Raw genomic sequence first — 22,081 nt, forward strand, 5'->3', positions numbered from 1 at the left:
ACTTTGTAGACCAGGCTGGCCTCGAACTCAGAAATCCGCCTGCCTCTGCCTCCCGAGTGCTGGGATTAAAGGCGTGCGCCACCACGCCCGGCTGGGCCTTAAGTTCTTAAACAGCATGGCACTGGCTGCCTCTCATCCTTTCATAGCAAATGAGCTTTCTGCCCTGGGCAGTCTGGCTTCTTGCAGCTTCCTGGAGTCTTGACTCTGCCCATGGCTTCATTCCCACGCCCTTATGGCAGGTGGGATACAGGCACTTCAAGGGCCTTTTCCACTGTCCAGGAGCAAAGCCCTTTCTTCTTTTAATGGTCTTAATCTCTTTGGCTACCACTCCCCTTTATGTGTTTCTTTTCTGGGCAAACAAGGTTTTTTGCTCATAATTTTCTCAGTAAATCTGTCTAAAAGCTACAAGCAAAATCCATACCAAAGCTTACTAACTGGGCTACCTTGAATCTCAGGATAGACAAATGTAGACCTGTTTTTTACAATAATGTGACACACATGGCCTCTCACCCAATTCCAAGTAGAGTTCTTAGTCATATCATAAACTTCCTGAGTTGGTCTTTACTGCCCATATTTCTCTTGGCATCTGATCTTCTGAGCTCCTAATAGAACTGTCCACTAAACTTACAGCAGTCTAGAGATGCTGACGCCTACATCTCCAAACTGTTCCAAATTCCTTTCAAAATTCAGTTCCAAAGGCTTAAGAAACATGGTTACGATTAGAGACAGCAACAGCTCTACCTCTGGTACAAATTTACTGTGTTAAACTTTTTGTATGTAACAAAAACCTGAGCAAAATGACTGGGAAGTGGAAGGATTTACTGTGGCTCCGCTTAGCCCTCCCTGATGGGAAGAACATGGCCGAGCACAGCTCCTGTCTCATGGGAGGCAGGCAGCAGCAGGGAACTGCAGGGTCCCATCTCTCTTTCATTTCATCTAGCCCTGTACCTCCAAAAGCTACAGCAGACTGCACCCACATTCCAGGAGCTTTTTGTCTGCTCAATCCTCCTGCAACCTCTTCACACAGACTTGCAAGTGTGTTTCACTAATCCCCTGGGCACTTCTCAGTTGAATCAGTTGACAATTCAGGTTAACAAAATAACTACTTCCATAGATTTATAAGTTATCAAGGCTAGTATGAGGAAGATGAACTATAGAAAACTTAGCATGTCAAACAGAAGAGCCTCACATTCCTAGGCTTAAATTCAGTTACAGTCATCTCACTGATGCAACAGAACTGCAGAGAGGGGATCTGACAAGTGCAGGCTGCGGCGCCACACTATCATTACGTTTCTGGCCTTAGCCAGCCTCAAGGAGCACACATGGTCCTGTATGTATGAGGCAGCCCATAAAACGAGGTTTATAATATCACATACTTATCCTTTTCTTTTCCACCACCAAATATGGGATGAAGCAAAACTCCCCCAGTTTTCAGTTCATACGCCACTATTTTATCTAGCTCCTAAAAAAAGACACAAAAGCAAGAGTCAGTGAAAACTTCTTCATACAACAATCTTTAGTACTAGGCCACAAATTCTCTTTCTTGGAATCAGATGTAAATGTGAGATAAGCAAACGCTGTCTGGAGAACAGCTCGTGGTTTTATAAACAGACCAAGCTACACAAGATGAATGAATGCTAAGATTCAAAAATCTCCCTGTATTTTGTGACTTCAGAGCTTGCCAGCAGCTCAGAAACTTTTCCTTACAGCTCTTCTCAGCCTCTCTGATTTGTCCTCTAAATTGATTTATTCCTTCTCAGTATTTTGCATCTGAGGACTAATGCAACCAACAGGAAGTTAATTGAATGATATTAATAACATATCAACTTAAAATGACCCTGTTCATCTCTAACATATAATACTCATTAAAGTTAATAGAAAAAAAGGAAGAAAGAAAAGCTGAAAAAGGCATCATAACTATACTGAACACTCATGAAGTTTAAATAATATTAGACGCAGAGAAAAGTGTCAGGCAGCACGATGAGATGTTAAAAGCTAACTGGATCCTGACAATACAGCTGATTAGCCACACCCTTTACTAAATAATTTAACCTCCATGTACCTTAGTTTCCCTACATGGGGAGTGGGGCAGTAAGAGAATTAAGACAGTCAATACCTCTTTAATCAGGGTATTACTGTATTACACGCTGTAAGTGGTTGTTCCCTTCTGAGAGGAAGACTAGTGCTACGTGTGTGAACCGTCTAGCAACTTTTTGGAGAGAGATAATTTAATAATGATATTAAGGTGGGAATATTTCTACCTAAAAACAATGAATTTAAGGATCTAATACAATCCAATGATAGCATTAAAGTATCTATGTGCATGGTGAGAAATAGATAAACAAAATACTGCTTTTATTCTTTGCCTTCATCTTTCAATAGAAAGAAAATATGACAGAGGACATACGGTAGGAATAGAAGACTGCCTGACATATAAGTAGCTACTGTGTGCAAAACACCATTCACACTGCAGGAGCAGCGCACCACTCTCCCCGGTGGAACACACACTATCACTACACCATCCTTCCCCAGTGAAGACTTGGAAACAAAAGTAGGAAGCTCAACCAGGCGTAGTGGCGCACGCCTTTAATCCCAGCACTCGGGAGGCAGAGGCAGGCAGATTTCTGAGTTCGAGGCCAGCCTGGTCTACAAAGACAACCAGAGCTATACAGAGAAACCCTGTCTCAAAAAACCAAAAAAAAAAAAAAAGTAGGAAGCTCAGTTATAATCTTTTTTCCAGTGATGTAATTTTCATTTTATTTGAAAAGAGTTAGCTATTTTCAAATGATATTTTAAAAGTGCATTACAATAAGTAACACAGAGGACAAGGGGGCTAGAAGATGGCTCAGTGGGCAGAAAAGTTTGCCAAAAGCCCGAGCTCCTGAGCTTGACGTAAGGAACTCAGTGTAAGGAACTCAGAGGAGCAACTCCGGGAAATTGTCTTCTGAGCACACACACACCCTAGCATGTGCACTGTCCCAACACACAAAATAAAGGGAAAATGGAATAAAAGACAGAAGACATGGAAATCAAAAACATTATCATATATGACTGACTTACAAGTGGAAAACAAATCTCTCTCGTTTACCTCTTTAATCCAATGGTGGTACTCATTGACTCCGAATGTTTTTTTCATCCACAGTCCATAAATATAGCCTGAAATTCCCTTCAGCACCCATTCATCAGACCTAAGGAAAGTCAAAACTTTTAATCACGAAAGCCTGGCCAAGCAGAGTCAAAGAGACTAACAGCCACAGTGTGATATAGACCACTGCTGTTTTTAGGCAACTGCGGGTTATTAACAAATTATCAAGTTCCTCACGTCTTTTAGGCTGAGCTGCCTGCCTTTCCATCTAGCCTTCTTCACATCTGGGTGAATCTTTAATATTAAGACTGTCAAAAATAAAATGCATATGACAAGGCCTGACACACTGTAAGTAGTCAGTTGTCTTCCTCTGAAATGAAGCACTAAGTATATGAATCCCCTAACAGGAACTGTTTGTCTGGGAGAGTGTAGCTCAGTGAGAGCGATTTCCCACCACGCTTGCAGCCCTGGGTTTGATCATTAGTACAAAAGCAAAGCAAAGCTCACAGTGCTTTTGAATTCAGCAGTGCAGTCGCTCTGACTGTGGCGCCTCTCTTCACACCACTGCTTGGACTGTCTGCCACTAAAGAAGTACTTGCCCACAGTCAGGGCTACTTAACTCAAAAATTCACATCTGCTACGTATTCAGGCACATTCTTCGCACTTGAAGGCAGAGGCAGACTAGTCAAGAATTCAAGGTTATACTCTGGAAGTCAGTCTGGAGGTTCCTCAGAAAATTGGACATAATACTACCGGAAGATCCAGCAATACTTCTCCTGGGCATATACCCAGAAGAAGTTCCAACTGGTAATAAGAACACATGCTCCACTATGTTCATAGCAGCCTTATTTATAATAGCCAGAAGCTGGAAAGAACCCAGATGTCCCTCAACAGAAGAATGGATACAGAAAATGTGGTACATTTACACAACGGAGTACTACTCAGCTATTAAAAACGATGGATTTATGAAATTCTTGGGCAAATGGATGTATCTGGACAAATGGATATCATCCTTAGTGAGGTAACCCAATCACAAAAGAAGTCATTAGATATGCACTCAATGATAAGTGGATATTAGCCCAGAAACATAGAACACCCAAGATACAATTTGCAAAACACAAGAAAATCAAGAAGATGGAAGACCAATGGGTGGATATTTCATTCTTCCTTAGAATAGGGAGCAAAATACCCATGAAAGGAGTTACAGAAACAAAGTTTGGAGCTAAGACGAAAGGATGGACTATCCAGAGACTACCCGGGCATCCATCCCATAATCAGTCACCAAACCCAGACACTATTGCATAGGCCAGAAAGATTTTGCTGAAGGGACCCTGTTATAGCTGTCTCGTATGAGGCTATGCCAGTGCCTGGCAAATACAAAAGTGGATGCTCACAGTCATCTATAAGATGGAACACAGGTTCCTCCAATGGAGAAGCTAGAGAAAGCACCCAAGGAGCTGAAGGGGTCTGCAACCCTATAGGTGCAACAACAATATGAACTAACCAGTACCCCCAGAGCTCGTATCTCTAGCTGCATATGTAGCAGAAGATGGCCTAGTTGATCATCACTGGGAAGAGAAGCCCCAGTACAGGGGAATGCCAGGGCTAAGAAGCAGGAGTGGGTGGATAGGGGAGCAGGGAGGAGGGAGGGCATAGGGAACTTTTGGGATAGCATTTGAAATGTATATAAAGAAAATAGCTAATAAAAATAAATAAAATAAGGGAAAAAAAGAATTCAAGGTTACCCTCGTTGTCATAGGTGAGTTCAAGATCATCTTGGGCTAGGTAAGATGTTACCTCCATGTTTGTGGACTGGGAATGCTTACCAGTGACAGAGTGCTTGGCTAGCATGTACAAGGCTCAGAGTTACTGGCAACTCCAACCCCACATTCTTTATTGTGACCCATAGGCAGAACTTTCATACCCTGGGTTTTATGGCATCCTTAAGCTGTACTGTTTGATGGTTGTACTTTCTCTAGGGAAAAGGCAATAGGCACTACCACTCATTTACTGACATACATCTCACACACACACACATGCACACACATACACACACACGCACACACCAAAAATAGGGTTACATTTGCAAAAAATAAGCAGAATCTTACATTATTAAATATAAAAGATAATATAATTTCAAGGAAGTTTTGTACAGAGCTTTAAATTAACCACAAGCTTGTGTGTGCCTTCCACTGCAATCCTAGCATGCAGTATGCAAACAGGTAGATGTCTGTGAGGTTGACGCCAACGTAATTCTACACTGTAAGTCCACAGCCAGGCAGAGTGACAGTGTAAGACTCCTTCTCAAAACGCGGACAAACAATAATACAAAGTCATCTCAAGTCAAAGAAAGGAAAGACCATCACTTTGTTTTTAGCGTTGGGGCTCCGACTAAGGGCCTCGCACCTACAGGAGAGTACTGCACCTCTGAGCTGCATGCCAGCTCCAAACCTGCTTCCCTTTCTCTGCTTTCTAGAAAACTGGCAAAAATCTAAAGTAAAAGGCAAATTCCTCCACTAGTAGCACTATTGTTGAAGATAATGATTCTGCTTTTAAAATCACCTCAAATGGTTTTCTATATTTGAACAGTGACATTGGAATTCTAATTAGTTTTCTGCACATCCAAATCTGCATTCTATACAACTAAGACATTTTTCAGAATTCTTATTTTTATGATAAATAATATTCGTAACTCTACTGTTCTGTTTTGGTTTGGTTTTGAAACAGGTGTCACCACGCTGTGGGAACATCATCTCACCTTGCTACAGAGATCAGAATGGCCTTAAGCTCACAGAGATCTACCAGCTGAGTCCTGAAGTTAAAGGCATGTGTCTCTGTGCCCTGCTAATTATACTGATTTTAAAGTCGGAAATAACCCCAACACTTATAAATTATGGGCCACAGTCAGGTTACAATGCAAGACAAGAAGGAAAGTGAGATCGAAGCATGTGGCATACACCAGTGATCCCCTTGGGGGGTTGGGAGGAGCACAACAGCATCAGTTCAAGGGCAGACTCAGCTACATAGTGAGGTTGAGGACAACGGGGCCACAAGAGACTGTCAAAAAACAAGAGGAGAGGGAAGGGGAGGGGAAGCCAGCTTTCCTGATCCTCTGGCTCAGTCTGTAGCTCTGAAGTTACTCACCAAGACATCCTGGATATGAAACATCCAAAGAACTGCTGTGCTAAAGCCTGTGCCAAGCACCGTCTGGTCAGCGGCGTCTCGTCTATAATCATGGCGCTATGCAGAAGGTTTGTGCTGAAAGCCAAAGAAGCCACTTAGGACCAAGAGATGCACAGTCAGCCAAAATACAGGAACTGCACTCTAAAGCAATGCAACTTTAGGTTACGTTCAATACAGAAGGAAAAAAGAATAGTCACCCCAAAAGTTTTCTAATCTTTTCAAAATCTATCTGAATTTCAGTCTACCTTAAAGCAAGGAACAGAGTTTTGTACTGATTTTAACAAAAATATAAATCACTATTTTAAGGAGGAAGAAACTAGTGTTAATCGAAACGGATCCTAACACAATAGGATTATTACTTAATTTCACAACTCCTCTCCCAGGTTGGATGCAGAGGCACACTCCAGGAAACCAGCATTCAGTCTGGGGCACAGACAGCCTGAAGCACGTGTGCTGGGGAGACACAGTCTCCAGAAACCAGGAAATTGTCATAAAAATAAGCCCCTCTTCCTGGCATCTACTAGATCTTGGCACTCCGTTATTTACTTCTAAATACATTGCTCCGTTCAAGTTTTCCAACTGTGTTCTGAAGAATGCCCTGGACTAGTGTCCGACATTACACACGAGAGCCTTCAGAGACAGGAAAAGGGCACGGCCCAGACATAGAAAACTTACAAATAGGAACTTCCCCCCCCCAAAAAAAAAAAATGTATAGAAAAGGAGGGCTAAAACAAAGGGGAAAATAGAATTTTGATAACAAATGGGTGATACCAGTCAGTTTCGTACTGCTACCAAGAAGGCACACCCATCACCTATACAGTGCATGAGCCAAACATTAACAACTAAGCCAGAAATGTGGATGGTAACTGTGGAAGAAGGCACCATGACCCATTAGTTCCTTATGTAAGAGGCTACACTGTAACATTTTTACAAACACCAGACTACCTATGAACTCAATGCTACTCGATGCTGAAAGCCGGCCTCAGAACTGATAAGCCAAGAGGCTTTCCTTGTATTACTAACTTGGGCATTCTCTATTTGAAGGGACACCAACCTGAAAATGCTCATAGAAGCATAAGCGGCCACTTCAACGTAAGCCTCATCAATGAAGACCGTCTTAAAACAGGAGTACGGATAGCGACAAGTCAAAATTTCTTCATAAAATTCAAAAACTTCGTGAATGTATGACGTAGTATGTTTAAGCAACGGAAGAAGTTGAGGCAAACAAAAATGGGTAACCTGAAAAAAAAAAGAAGGGGCATGTTTAGTTTGCAATAAATTTCATAATGTTGAAAAATAGCTATTGTAAAATTAGTAGGCTTTTCAGATCAGGTTTACAAAATGTTCATTGTAGTAAAAAAATTAAATTTAAAATGGATTATGTCATAAGCTTACACACAATGAAAATAAAACTGTTCCAAATTAAATTTTTTCTCCTCTGCATAAACGAGAATTAAATTTTAAGGCTTAGCATAATCTCTTATGTGTCTATACCTAGCTAACATTGAGCATCTTATAGTAATATTTTAGTAATTTGTGTGTGTGTGTGTGTACAATGTTGAAGATCAATGGCTTTCACACGCCCAACGGTAAGGCCCACTAAGCTGAATCTAGAAATTAACAGTTTATGTTGCCGTGCCAGTGATGGCTCAGAACAGTAATTCTAACCCTTGGGATGCTGAAGCCGTCTGGGCTGCACAGTGACCTCAGCATAAACTAGTTAATGCTATCAGTACTCTCAGCAGACAGGAGCAATCACTCCAGTTATCCTCTGAAGCTGCAGCTACAGACCAAATACTGCTGCGCTCAATACAGGTGAGCCACACTGGCAGTAAAGAGGTAGACTCACAACAGAAGTAACAGTCACAGTTTTCATATTAAGCTAAATTCAAAACAAGTATCATAGACTGTCTTATGAAACACTTCTATGCCAAATGAATGAAGAAGCCAGGGACGGTAGCCACATCTGTAATCCCAGTGCTTCATGTTCCAAGAATGGAGTCCTGTGAGGAGAATTCTGAGTGCTTGTGCGGAAACTTCGAAGAAACCAATACGAGAACTTTGTGACCTTGGTCAGCTTCTTCAAAAACACTGCAACTGTTTTTGGAATATGTTTTTGCGATCCTCCCAGGTGTAGCACACAGAAGTTAAAATTAGGGCTGGTGAGATGGCTCAGTGGGTAAGAGCACCCGACTGCTCTTCCGAAGGTCCGGAGTTCAAATCCCAGCAACCACATGGTGGCTCACAACCATCCGTAGTGAGGTCTGGCGCCCTCTTCTGGAGTGTCTGAAGGCAGCTACAGTGTACTTACATATAATAAATAAATAAATCTTTAAAAAAAAAAGAAGTTAAAATTAAGTTTACTTCAGATTATTCACTATAACTGCCTATTGCTGTTTATAGACCTCCATGGAAAAACTTGGTTTCTGCCACGTGGAGCCCCAGTGGTGGGTTTCCCCATGTGGCTTGCCTCTGTAATTGCACATAGTTTACTCATGTGACTCTAACCCTCAGAGTATAACTGTCCGATGCTCTGAATAAAGTTCCCCTTCAGCAGGCCATTCTCCCAGTCCCCACCGCCTCTAGAACAGTGAGCAGAGGGTCACCAGTTCAAACCCAGCCAGAGCTCCATAGTGAGACTGCCTCAAGACAAACAAGAACCCAGTTATGTGTCATCCAGAAGATGACATTGTTAGCAATCACTTCATGTTAGACAAAAGTTTAAATAAAAGCCAGATGCAGTAGTGCATGCCTCGGGGGCCAGGAAGTTGAGGCAGGATGGTTCACATGAGTTTGAGGAAAGCCTGGGCCACACAGCAAGCCTGCTGAAGAAAAACAAAAACAAGACGAAGGAAAGTAAACCTAAAACAGTTTCAAAGGTCCGGATTAAAAAAAGTGGACACAACACATGGGGTCAAGGCTAAAAGGATATATGTTATGATTAGAGAAATGGATATAAGTAAACTATTTTAAATATATAAAAGCTTTGTGATTTTTTCTAATACATGCTTAGCATTAAGAAAGGACGCCTTGGCTAGAGTGTAAGTTGGTTTCTAAAACCAAACGTTATTACTAATTTGGGAAACTACAAGTTGGAATTAAAGCACAAGCGCAGTACCATGGGACACCTGACTTCAAGGGCTAACAGAGAGACCGTAGTTTTAAAGAAAAGGTAAATAATAAGATGTGTTCTCACTTCAGCTACCGAGGTATTGATAAAGAATCCTGGTCAACAAACTCATCAAAATGATTTTCATTCCAAATAAATGTGATGTGAAATATTTTCTTTTTAGTGATTGTGTTCAAGTGTTTAAAGCAGTTAAACACTGAAAAATCTTGTTTATTTACTTGTGCCTTTCTTTCCTAAGGAGTAAAAGTACAGAGAAGAAAAAGACAAGTGCACACACACGTACCTCATGCATGTATGGATCCACAAGTATTTCAAATGGTCCAATGGCCAAGGAGATATTGGATGCTGCTGTAGGAATAGTAAGCATATAATGGAAGGTCTTCTTTCTCATGTCATGGGTATACACTGTCTCCACCAAATCTCCATTGGACACGGCTACCATTGCAGCATCTACTGTAAATTCTAATTTCCAGGTACACAACTCAGAGTATGAATCAACACACGGGAACCAAAATCTACAAGCAGATTCACAGTACAAAGTATACTTCAGACTTCAAATCTCAGGTCAGGTCTTCCTGTATAATAGAATCAGTACACAGCACCAAAATATCAACAATCCTAAAGTGCAGCCTTAGGAGAATTAATAATCTGAGGGAACACTCGCATTACAAACAACTTCAGTAACACGTAGTGAACTACCAAGCATGAGAATAAAGAGGTAGGTCCTTATGTAAACCCACTGATGTCAAGCAACAGCAAAGCTGGCTAGAAAGAGCACAAGCATGAATGAGCCCAAAACCAAGCACAGTCAATGGTGTTTCAGGAGCGGAGCAGACAGAATGCCAGGTGAGAATCCTGACTAGGATCAGAGGAGACTTTGCCCAGTGATGGTGCTATCTGTGCTGGTCTGACTGGGAGCTCCACAGGTTTTTTCACTTGTGAAAAGTTACTATCTCTTTACATTTAAATGCTGCAGTTTTCTGCATGCATGCTAAAGCTCACTATAAAGTTAAAGACTGGAGCTGATAGGTCATTTCCAAACTCTTCCCTGTGAGAAGGAACACTCAACAGACACGACTCAGAAGCAGCTTAGGGTTGGAGGGACCAAGCTTACACTGGCCATTCAAGAAAATACACTGCACAGTCAATACTTAAAAATGCAACTAGAAAAATTACATTAATTGAAAAATATGAATTTATAATCTACCTTGTAGAATTTTGATACCCACAAGAGAAGACATGAGCACCTCTCTCTGCCATACTCCCCTCTACACTGGGTACCACAAAATGAAGACCTCCTTTTGGTTGATCCAAAGAAAAATTAATATGTATCTTCAGGACCTTCAACTCTGTAATAAATAAACATATACATTCACTGACACGTAAATAAGCAACAGTAACCTATATAATGAATATAGCACATGAGACCCACAGCCCAAGCATCATACATATTGAGAAACCCCAGAGCTGCCTGGGATGGAGCTCCAGTGGGAGGGCCCCTGCCTAGATGCTAGAGGCCTGGAATCTAGGGCAGTACATAAAACAAAGCCACCACACGCTCACTTGCCACCACACAGGCACTTACAGTGATCACCTACTCTAGCTGATAGCTTTCCCCAGTCTCTCTAGCTGCTGCTTGTAATCTCTCACAAAACACACCACTAACTAGAGCTAATTCTCAGCATTTCTGACAACATGCAACGTTTTCAGAAAAATTCCAAACCCCCTAATACAGATGCTTTAAGGCCTGTCCAATCCAATTGCAATTCTACATTTTGAGTTTTTTCTCCTTTTGCATTTTCTCCCAAACTGTCAGTTCTACTTGACTTTGGCGAGTAAAGGAAGGGAAGTAGAGTGGGGAGGGTTATTAAAGAAACTGCACCGTCTATTATGTTCTTCAATTATATTCTAGGTCTGTATAGTAAAACCCACCTTGTGCTAAAAGGAGATATTTTCATTTCCCCCAGATATTACAAGTGCATGCCCCACGATAAGCTTCTACACGTGCCCTACACTGAGTAACACCACCATTTCTCATCTGCTCCCAAACACACTGAAAACAGCTGTCTCTCTTCTTTGACTTTTATAAGAAGTTTTCAAACAATAACTGTACTGGTTAAATCTTTAAAGAATGGATCATGAAGATTTAGCAAGGATAAATTCAAATATAGCACAAGTGGCATAAGCCCATGTTCTCACATCGCCTTGACCACAAGGCAGCCCAGTGAGCTTATGGTGGAACTTGAGAAGCTATTCTGGAAAAACAAGGACTGCTAATGTGGCAATAATGCTACTATACCAAATGGATCTATTCACATGAAAAGTACCTTTCATTAAAAAGGCAAAACAGCCGGGTGTGGTAGCACAGGCCTTTGGTCCAAAGACATAGGAGACTGAGGCAGATGGGTCTCTCAGTTCGAGGCCAGCCTGGTCTACAGAGAGAGGTCTAGGACAGCCAGAAAAAAAAGCAAAAAAAAAAAAAAGGGAGCTGGTGGCATAGCTCCTTTGATAGAGAACATTCCTTGCATCTACAAAGTGGTTTTCTTGCACTGAAACCAGACAATTTGTAACAGCCCGTGGCTAACATATTCATATTAATCCAGGACCCATTTAGCAAGGCTTATTTCATGGTAGTAATACATTCCTGGTGCTTTACCATCGACATGTTTCCAGAGCTCTGAGGGAACCTTAATGCAGAGTTCTCCATTCCCCGCATCAGGGTCCACAGCACTGACTGCAGCTGCATACGCATTGGAAAAATAATTGAGGTTTCTCCTGGGGAGATAAAAGCCAACTTGTAATAACAGCAAGCCACACATTTCACCAGATCTCCCTAAATATCAATGGCATCAATTATTTCTAAGTATTATGTCTTCTTACACAATTCATAAGAATACTTTTTTAGCCAAGTTATCCAATCCTGATACTTATTCACCATGTTAAGAAGTATTATGTGACAGACATGGTGGCGCATGCCTTTAATCCCAGTACTCTAGAGGCAGAAGCAGGAAGATCTCTCTGAGTTCAAGGACAGCCTGGGCTCAAAACAGGGAGGGAGGGAGGGAGGGAGGGAGCCAATAGCTCAAAAGAACTGTTAAACTGATAAAGTTCACATCCTTCACTAACTCTGAAATGCCAAGATCACTACATGTCCAGTATCAGTGTAAATTAGCTTCAGGCCCTATGAGAATCCTCTAGAAGGCTTGCTAGGGTGGGACCCCATCCTGTCTGATTCGGTACGTTTGGGCTAATACTTGAGATGTGCAGAACTAAATAGTTGCTAGGTAATACTGATATTGCTTGGCTGGGATAACTCTTTAAAGCAATATGATACGTCCTAGGCTAGTGAAATACTATCCTCATTGAAGAGTTTATATCTGCACCTGCATCCCACTACAAAACACTGAGAATCTCAGAAATAATATGATCTAGAGCTATCAAGGCTTTTTAAAAATGCCCTCCAATATAGTTGACAGTGGATATTGTATTTCATAAGATACCTTAAAATAGTGAAACCATTTAGTAGAGTATTTTACAGTGTCTCTGGTCTGAAGATGATGGTGACCATCCAACTCACTGAAATAATTTCTTGGTATTTATCAAGTAAACATGGATAAGATTAAAACAGAAACATGATTAAGATAATTTAACAAAAATAAGTGTGCTGAAAATTCCCAGATAATACTTCTTTAAAGCTGTAAGAAGGGAAATTTAGTAACTTACTATGTTGGACAAAGGTGAGGAAACCCTTGAGCGGAAATTTGCAGGGCAGTAAAAGCAACAGAAATTATGCAACACATAGCTCTATTACAATAAGAATGGGAAAGTTTGTTGAAAAACATTAACCCAATCTCTGAAAACAGTGACAGGATGACGTACAGACAGCAGCTTCTTAACGTGCCCAACTTACTGTTTCGATTCACTGTGACAAACTTCTAAGGTTGGGTCATTATAAATAAAAGCAGCCTCCAAGTCATTGATCCGGACTCGGTATATTCGACACTGTTTACTGTTCAACTTAATTCTATTCAAGTTGGCAACTGTAGGAAATATAGTTAGCTCCACAAATCCCTGTAAAAACAAAGAACAACATTGCAAATGCCAGAATGTTATTGAGCATGTTTCCTTAATTACTACTTATATATGCTACCTCTGAAAATAAAATCCCAATGCACACGTGAGTGTTCTCCGAGAATCTTAATTCTAAACATTAACTGTGCCAGTGACTGACTGAGTACATTTATCTAGTCTTTACGAGCCTTCTTTTATCTGTGCAATTTGTGGTAAGTTAGCCACTGTTGACTGGAAAAGTGAAAACATTTACTAGTCTCAAATACAAGAATTTCTAGGTAGACTGCAACCTAACTAGGCTAGAGGACCAGAAACTGGTAGAGAAGAAAGTCATGATCAGGAGGTTGAAGTCAAATAATCTGACGGTACGAAGAACTTGGGCTTTAAAAACTACAATACTGAAGCTAACAAGTATGATCTTCTCACAGGAGATAAATGAGGGAACAAAGCAGCAAGTGCTGCCGGAGAGAACAAAGCAGGTGGGAGCAGCAGCACTTACAAGTACTGAGTGACTGCCTACCAGGCAGTCCCATGTCATACACACTCTCCCATGTTACCTGAGGGCTGTGCCATCCATCCATTGAAAGAAACTATCCACTACAACTGACAGCTAAATACTCTTATCACCATCCTGCTGCGTTAACTCGAATGGGAAAGACAGGTGAACTATGGGATGCAGGCCCAGTGATTTTCATAAGCTTGACTGAAAACTAGTGCGCTGACACCTGAACCCTGGGAGGGCATCAAATGCTTCAGATGCTATGCGGTGAGTATGAGGGTCTCCGAGCCCCACAGGAGGCACGCAGTCAGCAGAGAGGGCTAGATAGAGGTGCTCCTGTCACGTGACAGGTACCATTCTACCTTCTGAGGCACTCTCTAATCCTGATACCAAATCTGAGGGAAAAAGAGCTACTTGAAACATTTTACCCAAATGCCCTAGAAGATATAAGTACTGTTGAAAAGTATTTCAAGATTAGCTTTTATACATAAATTAATAAAGTTAACAAAATGCTAGCTAGATAGCCCTATCTGTTTCTACTAGCTTATAATCCTCTGGGCATAAGGGCTTTATATAAAGTTCATGAATATTTTCTGTATAATCTTTATACCAACCCCTCAAAACACATGCAATTCTACAGCCACTATGCTCCCAGTTCTGAAATAAGAGACACATAGTCTTAAGTCAAACCGTTAGCATGGATCAACAGCTTATTACATCAGAGAAAGCAAAGGCTAGAAAAGTTTTGTATTTAGAAGTGCAAATTAAACTGGTGGTGACACATGCTTGTGCCACTAGGACTTCAGAAGTGAAGGCAGGAGATGGCCACAAATTTGAAACTAGCCTTGCCTACACAGCAAAATCCTCTGCTGGACAGAGAAAAGTTGCAAACCACAAGCCAGTGTAGCAGAAAGCCCATACATAGATCCCTCCCTCCCACTAGAGTCTTAGCTAGGCTGGAAGTCTCCATGGTGAACCAGTTGGCCTCAAACTCAAAGGTCTGCCTCTGCCTCTGCCTCTGAGCTGGGATTAAAGGTGAGTGACACCATGCCAAGCCCCAACTTGTCTCAGACTACTCTGTCAATCACCCAATGACCACCCTACAGAAAAAGCTTAGAGTAAGTAGAAAACCAGCAAATAAAACCAAATGAACTTGGTGCTGGGTGTGGTAGCACACACCTTAAAACCAGTGCTCAGAGGCTGAGACATGAAGATCTCTGTGAGTTCAAGGCCAGCCTGATCTACAAAGTAAGTTCTGAGACAGCAAGAGCTGCACAGTGAGGATGTCTGGGAGCCAGGGGAGGGGGGCTGTGGAAGGAGAAGAAAAAGAAAAAGGTGATTCTGATATATTTATAACTTCAACACTTAGAAGGATAAGGCAAAAGGATAGCCAGTCTGATGTCAGCATGAGTTATATAGTGAGCCCCTGTATCAAGAATCTAAAAAGAAGGGTTGGAGAGATGGCTCAGCGGTTAAGAGCACTGACTGTTCTTCCGGAGGTCCTGAGTTCAAGTCCCAGCAACCACATGATGGCTCACAACCATCCGTAATGAGATCTGATGCCCCCTTCTGATGTGTTTGAAGATAGCTACAGTGTACTTACATATAATAAATAAATAAATCTTTTTTAAAAAAAAAATAATTTAAAAAGAAAAGTGAATTAGAAAGTTATGGAAAAGCCAGGCATGGTGGTGCACGCTTTAATCCCAGCATATGGGAGGCAGAAGCAGGCGGATTTCTGAGTTCCGAGGCCAGCCTGGTCTACAGAGTGAGTTCCAGGACAGCCAGGGCCACACAGAGAAACCCTGTCTCAAAAAACAAACAAACAAACAAAAAGTTATGGAGAGAGTTATTAAACCATAGTTACCTGGTTAAGAATATAAGAACAGCATTTGGTTTTCTAAACTAACACTGATAATATAAAGTGAAGGGAATATGTGTCAAGAAAACAGTTCCCTGATGTCACAGGGCCCTAACCTGCATGCTACAATCAGATCTATTAACTGTCACAAGCTTCCGCTCAAGCATTCTATCCCACTGACATAATTCAAATCCTCAAACTATCAAACACCTCAGCATTATCCTTCCGTTTTAGGACTTTCTCCACCATGTCACAGCTGGCTGTCCCATGTCTTCTAATCTTTTTGAAAACTATTAACTACACTTAAATGAAATAGCTCCTCAATGTCTGAGGGAAGCTACCTATTCTCTTATTTATGATAACTTAGGAAACTAGGCAGTCTCACTGCTATTTCTTGGCCATTTATTATATTGAATGCAGTAAACACTAAAAAAACCAGGGCAGCAGTCATTTGTAATTAAATGTGTATCTCCTGATAATATGGAAAAGGACCCTTATAAATACCTGAATCATGGATTCATCACTTAGAAACTATGCGATCCTGGTGGGCATGGAACGCATGCATGCCTATAATCCCTGCAGTCAGGCAGCAGAGGCCAGAGACCCTTCTGATAACAATGACTTCAACTTCCTTTACCCAGGTCACTAGAGTTCCTCCATTCCAGCATGGCAATCAAAGTCACCATCTGAGACACCGCCTGACACTGCTGAGTTTGAATGTCCAGTGCTTCTCCTTTCATGGCCCTTTCCTTCAATCAGAAACTGGACTCTTCCTTTGCTCCTGCAATTTCTGGGACTTTCTTCTCTGCTCATCCCAAAACCTGACCCTAAATCACTCTCTTACCAGCCACCAAACTCTCTTGTCCCACAGGTACATTTTCGTCTTTCTCTCCCTCCTATAAATGATCCTTCAGAGGATCCTCTGCAGGACAGAGCTACACCAGCTAAGAAATCCTCCTCTGCCTATTACCCTCTTCTCTAATTATAACATTCCACTCTGTGCCCAGAAGGATGTTCAAAATTTACTTAAAAATATGTTCAAAATTTACTCATGAATGGGCATAGTCATCAAAATAAGCCACAGAGGGAGACTGCATGATTGTTTTTGAAACAGATCACCCTATGCAGTCCAGGATCATGTCAAACCTCCAATCTTCCTGCCTCAACCTCCAGAATGGGGGTTTCAGGTGTGTACCATCATGTTCAGTTGGTTTTATAAAGAGGTGATTTCTCCTCTTTGCCCAGGCTGGTCTACATTTCCTAGGCTCAATTAATCTTCCCACCTCAACTTCCTAACAAGGATCGTACCATTGTACCATCTTAAACATAGTATTCTGACCCACAGAACTAACTTCATAGTTCACTCACTATCAGGTGCTGAAGAAAGATATAAACAGATAGTTTTTGATGGGGTTGCCCAGTAAACAGAAAAAACTCTAGGTCTTCTGGGGAGGAAAAATGCCTCACAGTGCAGCAGGAGAGATGATTTATAATTTCTAGTCCTAAGCCAGTTCACAGCCCTAGAACAGAGGCTGTGGAAAACCACTCTCTACCACACGGCCTCCTGAATCTATTTTCTCAGAATAGCCAGAAGGATCTGCAACAGTATGCCAGGACACTATCGGTTCTGAGAACAAAAGCAAAACAAAACAAAAAACCTCACCAAACCTTGCTGATATTATCAAATCTTGGTTCTTCTGAATTGAACATCTGAACTCGCAAACATCCCTACAGTCCAGTAGTCAGGCAGGAAGTATTTAGAGGCCATGTAACGAAATGATATGATAGATCAAGTCTATTAGAAAAGGACTAATGCTTACTTGTTTAGCCCTATAATATAATACAAGTTATAATAATGGGTCCCTACCCAGTGAAGTAAGGGCTATTACGGTGGAAAAGGTGGACTGTTCATTTCTCTATTCCAGGATACTAAATGCAAGCAAGCATATTCTCTTGTGGATTACAGAAAGTAACAGCACAAACGTGTGAACGATGTCCACCAGAGGCTCTTCTGCTAGGCTACATGTAGGCAGTAGCTTTGTTCTTCTATCAATACTTTATTTACCCACTTTCCCTTTACCTGTATACACTCAGCTCCCTCATTCATCAAATTTGGACTGAGGGGGCTGGAGAGATGGCTCAACAGTTAAGAACACCCACTGCTCTTCCAGAGGTCCAGAGTTCAATTCACAACAACCACATGGTGGCTCACAACCATCTGCAATGGGCATCCGATGCTGTCTTCTGCTGTGTCTGAAGACAGTGACAGTGTACCCACATATATGAAATAAATATGGCCAGAGCAAGCAGGACGGGGGCGGGGGAGCTGGGACTGAAATCTTATCTATGTCAAGAGATTACAGTGAAGAATCAATGGGTTAATATACATATACCAAGGAACGTCTTATAGCCGGGCAGTGGTAGCGCACGCTTTAATCCCAGCACTTGGGAGGCAGAGACAGGTGGATTTCTGAGTTCGAGGCCAGCCTGGTCTACAGAGTGAGTTTCAGGACAGCCAGGGCTATACAGAGAAACCCTGTCTCGAAAAACAAAAAAACGAAACAAAAAAAGGAATGTCTTATAGACAAGAGCAATTCAACTAACACAGTATAATTCTATCAATCATGTTGACTCTAATAACGCCAAGCTTCACTGACAGGTATCATGAGTTTCCTATACTGCTGAAGTAAAAACTTAAATTAAAAATACTCCCTAATGCTTTCACGTTCTATCCCCATATAGCAATGTGTGACAAATATTCCAAAAGACACTCCATAAATGAGCAGCTGAATCTAAGACTGCTATAACTACAGGCTGTCCTGTCTAATGCACAAAGTAAGGTGTTTGACTATAAAGACTTCCTATTTCACAACATACTTAGCATATTGAACCTTTTAATCAGGAAATGGGAAAAGGTGAGGAGAACAGAGAACAGCATGTTTAGCAAAAGAGACTTGAATTCTAATTTCTTATTCTGGGACACCATATAATCTGGAAGACTATAGAATTCCCCCCAAGAACTGTGAAAGGCTGACTTAAACTGCTTATGACTGGGAGTGATCTTACCACAACAGATTTTCGCTGGAAGTTTATGTTGTTGATACAGACGACCTGATGGGTTGTATATATAAAAAAAAAAAGAAACTACTATTATTATAGGAAAGCATAAATCTAAGTACGAATAGGGACTATATACTGAGCCGCTCAAAAACCACACAGTAAAGTTTGTCTTCGAATTCTACCAAATGAGTAACCTGATTATTTTAAATCTAGCAACAGCCATGAAAAGGTTTGACTTGACAAAAAAATATAGCGGTACTTTAAGAAAGGTTTATGAGCCCGTGGGGGGAAAGGAGTATGCTGAACAATTATTCAAAACCGTTTCACCCTACAAACATCATGTCCCCTGGAGTGGGCTCTAATTTCCCACTAGTTTCCCGGACTCATCAAGTCACTCACAGAATCAATGAAAACAAAATCAGAGCAGGGCGAGAAACGGAGTAGGGGAAAGGTACTTATAATTTGTACGGCCGTGGGCTTTCGAAGCCCTTGTCTCCTTTCTTCCTGTTCATCCTGGAGGACTCTAAGCCGGTGGGCGGCATGAAGAGCTCCTGCGGGGCTCGCCTTTCAGGCTGCACGGGGCGCTGCAGCGCATTCCCGGTAGCGGCCCGTGCACCCGGAGCGCCTGGCCACCCGTCCTCCGCCTCCTGTTCCCTCCCCGACCGCTCTCAGCCGCCTCCGCCCGGCCCCTGTCACACAGATGAGCCGCGCTACAGGAGCTCTAAGCCGCCGCCGCCGCCTGCGGACATCTTGCCGGTCACCTCTGACCGGTGACGTCAGAGGAAGTGGCGCGGCCGCGGAGGCAGAACCCGGAAGTCTTGTCCGGGCGTGAGTGGGCGGGGTTTGCGGGTAAGTTAGGGATTTCGCGTCTGGCTTTTCTCCTTTGTCTCAAAACTATTTCTAAAATTAAGAGAGCAGAGGGAAGAGTTACTGGGTGAGAAAAGGAAGATGGGGAAGGAAGGAAGGGACGTTAAGTGTTAGGTGAATCGTGCTTGTGGAAGACAAGAAAGGATGGAAGGGGTGAGGGACTAGGACCTAGTAATGGTCCCAAAACCATTGCTGTCAAGGACAAACTCACCCATTTGGACCTTGTGGTTTAAACTCCAAATGTGTAATCAGACCGCAGGGAACTCTCAAGCCAGAAGTCCCATGGCCTCCGTATTTGTCTTATGAATTAACAGATTTTTTTTTTTTGACATTTTTGAAGCTGTGGATTTTCTATTCTTGAGGGTTAAAGACGCAAACCAATGTCCGTTAATTCCGTTAATTGAGTATTGTCCATTAACATTTTCCCACCTGCACAGATTTAACTCCACCTATCTTTTTTACTCCTGACAAAGTCATTAGCTGATTTTAAATCAATTTGAACTTTTCGTCTAAACAAAACCAATTAGGAAAATAAAGCCATAACTTTATTAAACCTTCCAAAACTAGACATTATTTTTCCCAATGAGCATTTATTAAACCCACACAAAGTAAAGGCAGAGCTCATAAATGGCTTACACAATCTTTGTGCAGGACCACTTCCTCATGCGTTCTCATTTGCTGGGACCATCGTCAGACTTAATATAAGTTTCTACAATTCCCACAAAGGTAGCTGTCGGATTGTTCCAAGTTGGAGTCTTCTCAGAAATGCAGGAGAGTGAAGTGCAGTGATAATCATACCCAGTGGAAATTGTTGTTTTAAAAGATAGACTGGGGAAAACTTGGTTTGTTTTTTTTGGTTTTGTTTTTTTGTTTTTTTTTTTTTTTTTCCCATGGAGGTGCCAGTCTGCTCAAAAATCTTTGCTCGGGAAGCTGGAAAGTACCATAACCATCTGTGGTCTCACTGGCTTCTTCTAGAAAGGTGGATGCAACTGTCTCAACATCACTACAGGACACAAAAGTCCATATAAACATAGATACACATACGTATGGTTGACAGGCCTGTGGTCTGGTTAACTCGCTGTTGGTGTCAATCCCTAGGCCAGTGGCTCTCAATTTGTGCATCATGACCTTTTGAGGGGTCAAAAGACCCTTTCACAGGGTCCCATAGTAAAATGTACGGATGCGCACATCAGATAGTTAGGTTACAATTCATAACAGCAAAGGTACAGTTATGAAGTCGCACTGAAAATAATTTTATGGTTGAGGTCAACACACGAGGAACAGTATTAACGGGTTGTAACATTAAGAAAGTGGAGAACTGGGCTGGAGAGATGGCTCAGCGGTTAAGAGCACAGACTGCTCTTCCAGGGGTCATGAGTTCATTCCCAGCAACCACATACATGGTGGCTCACAACCATCAGTAATGGGATGTGATGCCCTCTTCTGATGTGTCTGAAGAGAGCAATGGTGTACTCCTATACATAAAATAAATATATCTTTAAAAAAAAAAAAAAAAGAAAGAAAGAAAGTACAGAACTGGCCAGTCGTGGTGGTGCACGCCTTTAATCCCAGCACTTGGGAGGCAGAGGCAGGCGGGATTTCTGAGCTCAAGGCCAGCCTAGTCTACAGAGTGAGTTCCAGGACAGCCAGGGCTACAGAGAGAAAAGAAAAAAGAAAGTTGAGAACCACTACTTTAAGCCAACTATTAACATGACCTCAACTGATTCCCATTGGCCTCTGTTTGAGTTTAGTAGGTCAATAGTTGGATCTAGTACGTCTTCCCTGGTTGAGTCTGTGAGTCATCATTGATTTCATCTATGTATGGACTGGGGGAAGCCATAGCTGGGGCACACAAGACAGAGTGCCAGGACTTTGCAGAGCATAGCTCCTCGTTGAGAGTGGGAGCAACCAGTGAACAGGAAGACGGAATTGCCAAAACTAGAAATGATTTATAGTTAGCTAGAGAGTTTTACCCACGCAGGGGAGTACTGCTCCTCCAGTATTCTTCACATAGGATGCAGGATTAAGCCCACTTTATCAGTAGTGCATAGTCAAGTAAGCGGAGGCCAGTGTTAAGCTCATTTCAGCAATGTAAACAACTGATACACTGGTGATGGTTATTCTTGGTTGTCCCCTTGATTACATCTGGAATTAACAAGAATCTAAGCTCAGTACACCTATGAGAGATTTCCCTTAATTAAATGTCTGAAATGGGAAGACCCACCTTTAATCTGGATATTTTGAGGTGGGAAGAGCCACCGTTAATCTGGGACACACATTCTGGTAGTAGCCAATATAGAGGACAGGGAAGAAGGAAACCTTTGC

The 22,081-nt window shown here is 41.9% G+C and overlaps 1 protein-coding gene across 3 annotated transcripts in view; it reads right to left on the minus strand.

Annotated features, from left to right (window-relative positions):
- Positions 1–19,654, minus strand: part of Taf2 (TATA-box binding protein associated factor 2) — a 57,531-nt gene extending 37,877 nt beyond the window's left edge. The window contains exons 1-10 of one of the 3 annotated variants that reach the window (XM_021183378.1): positions 19,349–19,654; positions 18,896–18,950; positions 13,309–13,469; positions 12,055–12,173; positions 10,606–10,747; positions 9,682–9,913; positions 7,323–7,507; positions 6,230–6,343; positions 3,089–3,188; positions 1,377–1,462 (exon numbers count right to left, since the gene is read on the minus strand). In XM_021183378.1, coding sequence (XP_021039037.1) covers positions 1,377–1,462; positions 3,089–3,188; positions 6,230–6,343; positions 7,323–7,507; positions 9,682–9,913; positions 10,606–10,747; positions 12,055–12,173; positions 13,309–13,469; positions 18,896–18,950; positions 19,349–19,431 — 1,277 coding nt within the window. In that variant the 5' untranslated portion in view covers positions 19,432–19,654. Of the gene's footprint in view, positions 1–1,376; positions 1,463–3,088; positions 3,189–6,229; positions 6,344–7,322; positions 7,508–9,681; positions 9,914–10,605; positions 10,748–12,042; positions 12,174–13,308; positions 13,470–18,895; positions 18,951–19,348 lie in introns of all 3 variants that reach the window. The other 2 variants (XM_029469800.1, XM_029469799.1) reach the window with 2 other exon arrangements.
- Between the last annotated feature and the right edge of the window lie 2,427 nt (positions 19,655–22,081).

The sequence above is a fragment of the Mus caroli genome, chromosome 15 (genome assembly GCF_900094665.2).
Source record: "Mus caroli chromosome 15, CAROLI_EIJ_v1.1, whole genome shotgun sequence".
In the NCBI taxonomy this organism is placed as follows: Eukaryota; Metazoa; Chordata; class Mammalia; order Rodentia; family Muridae; genus Mus; species Mus caroli.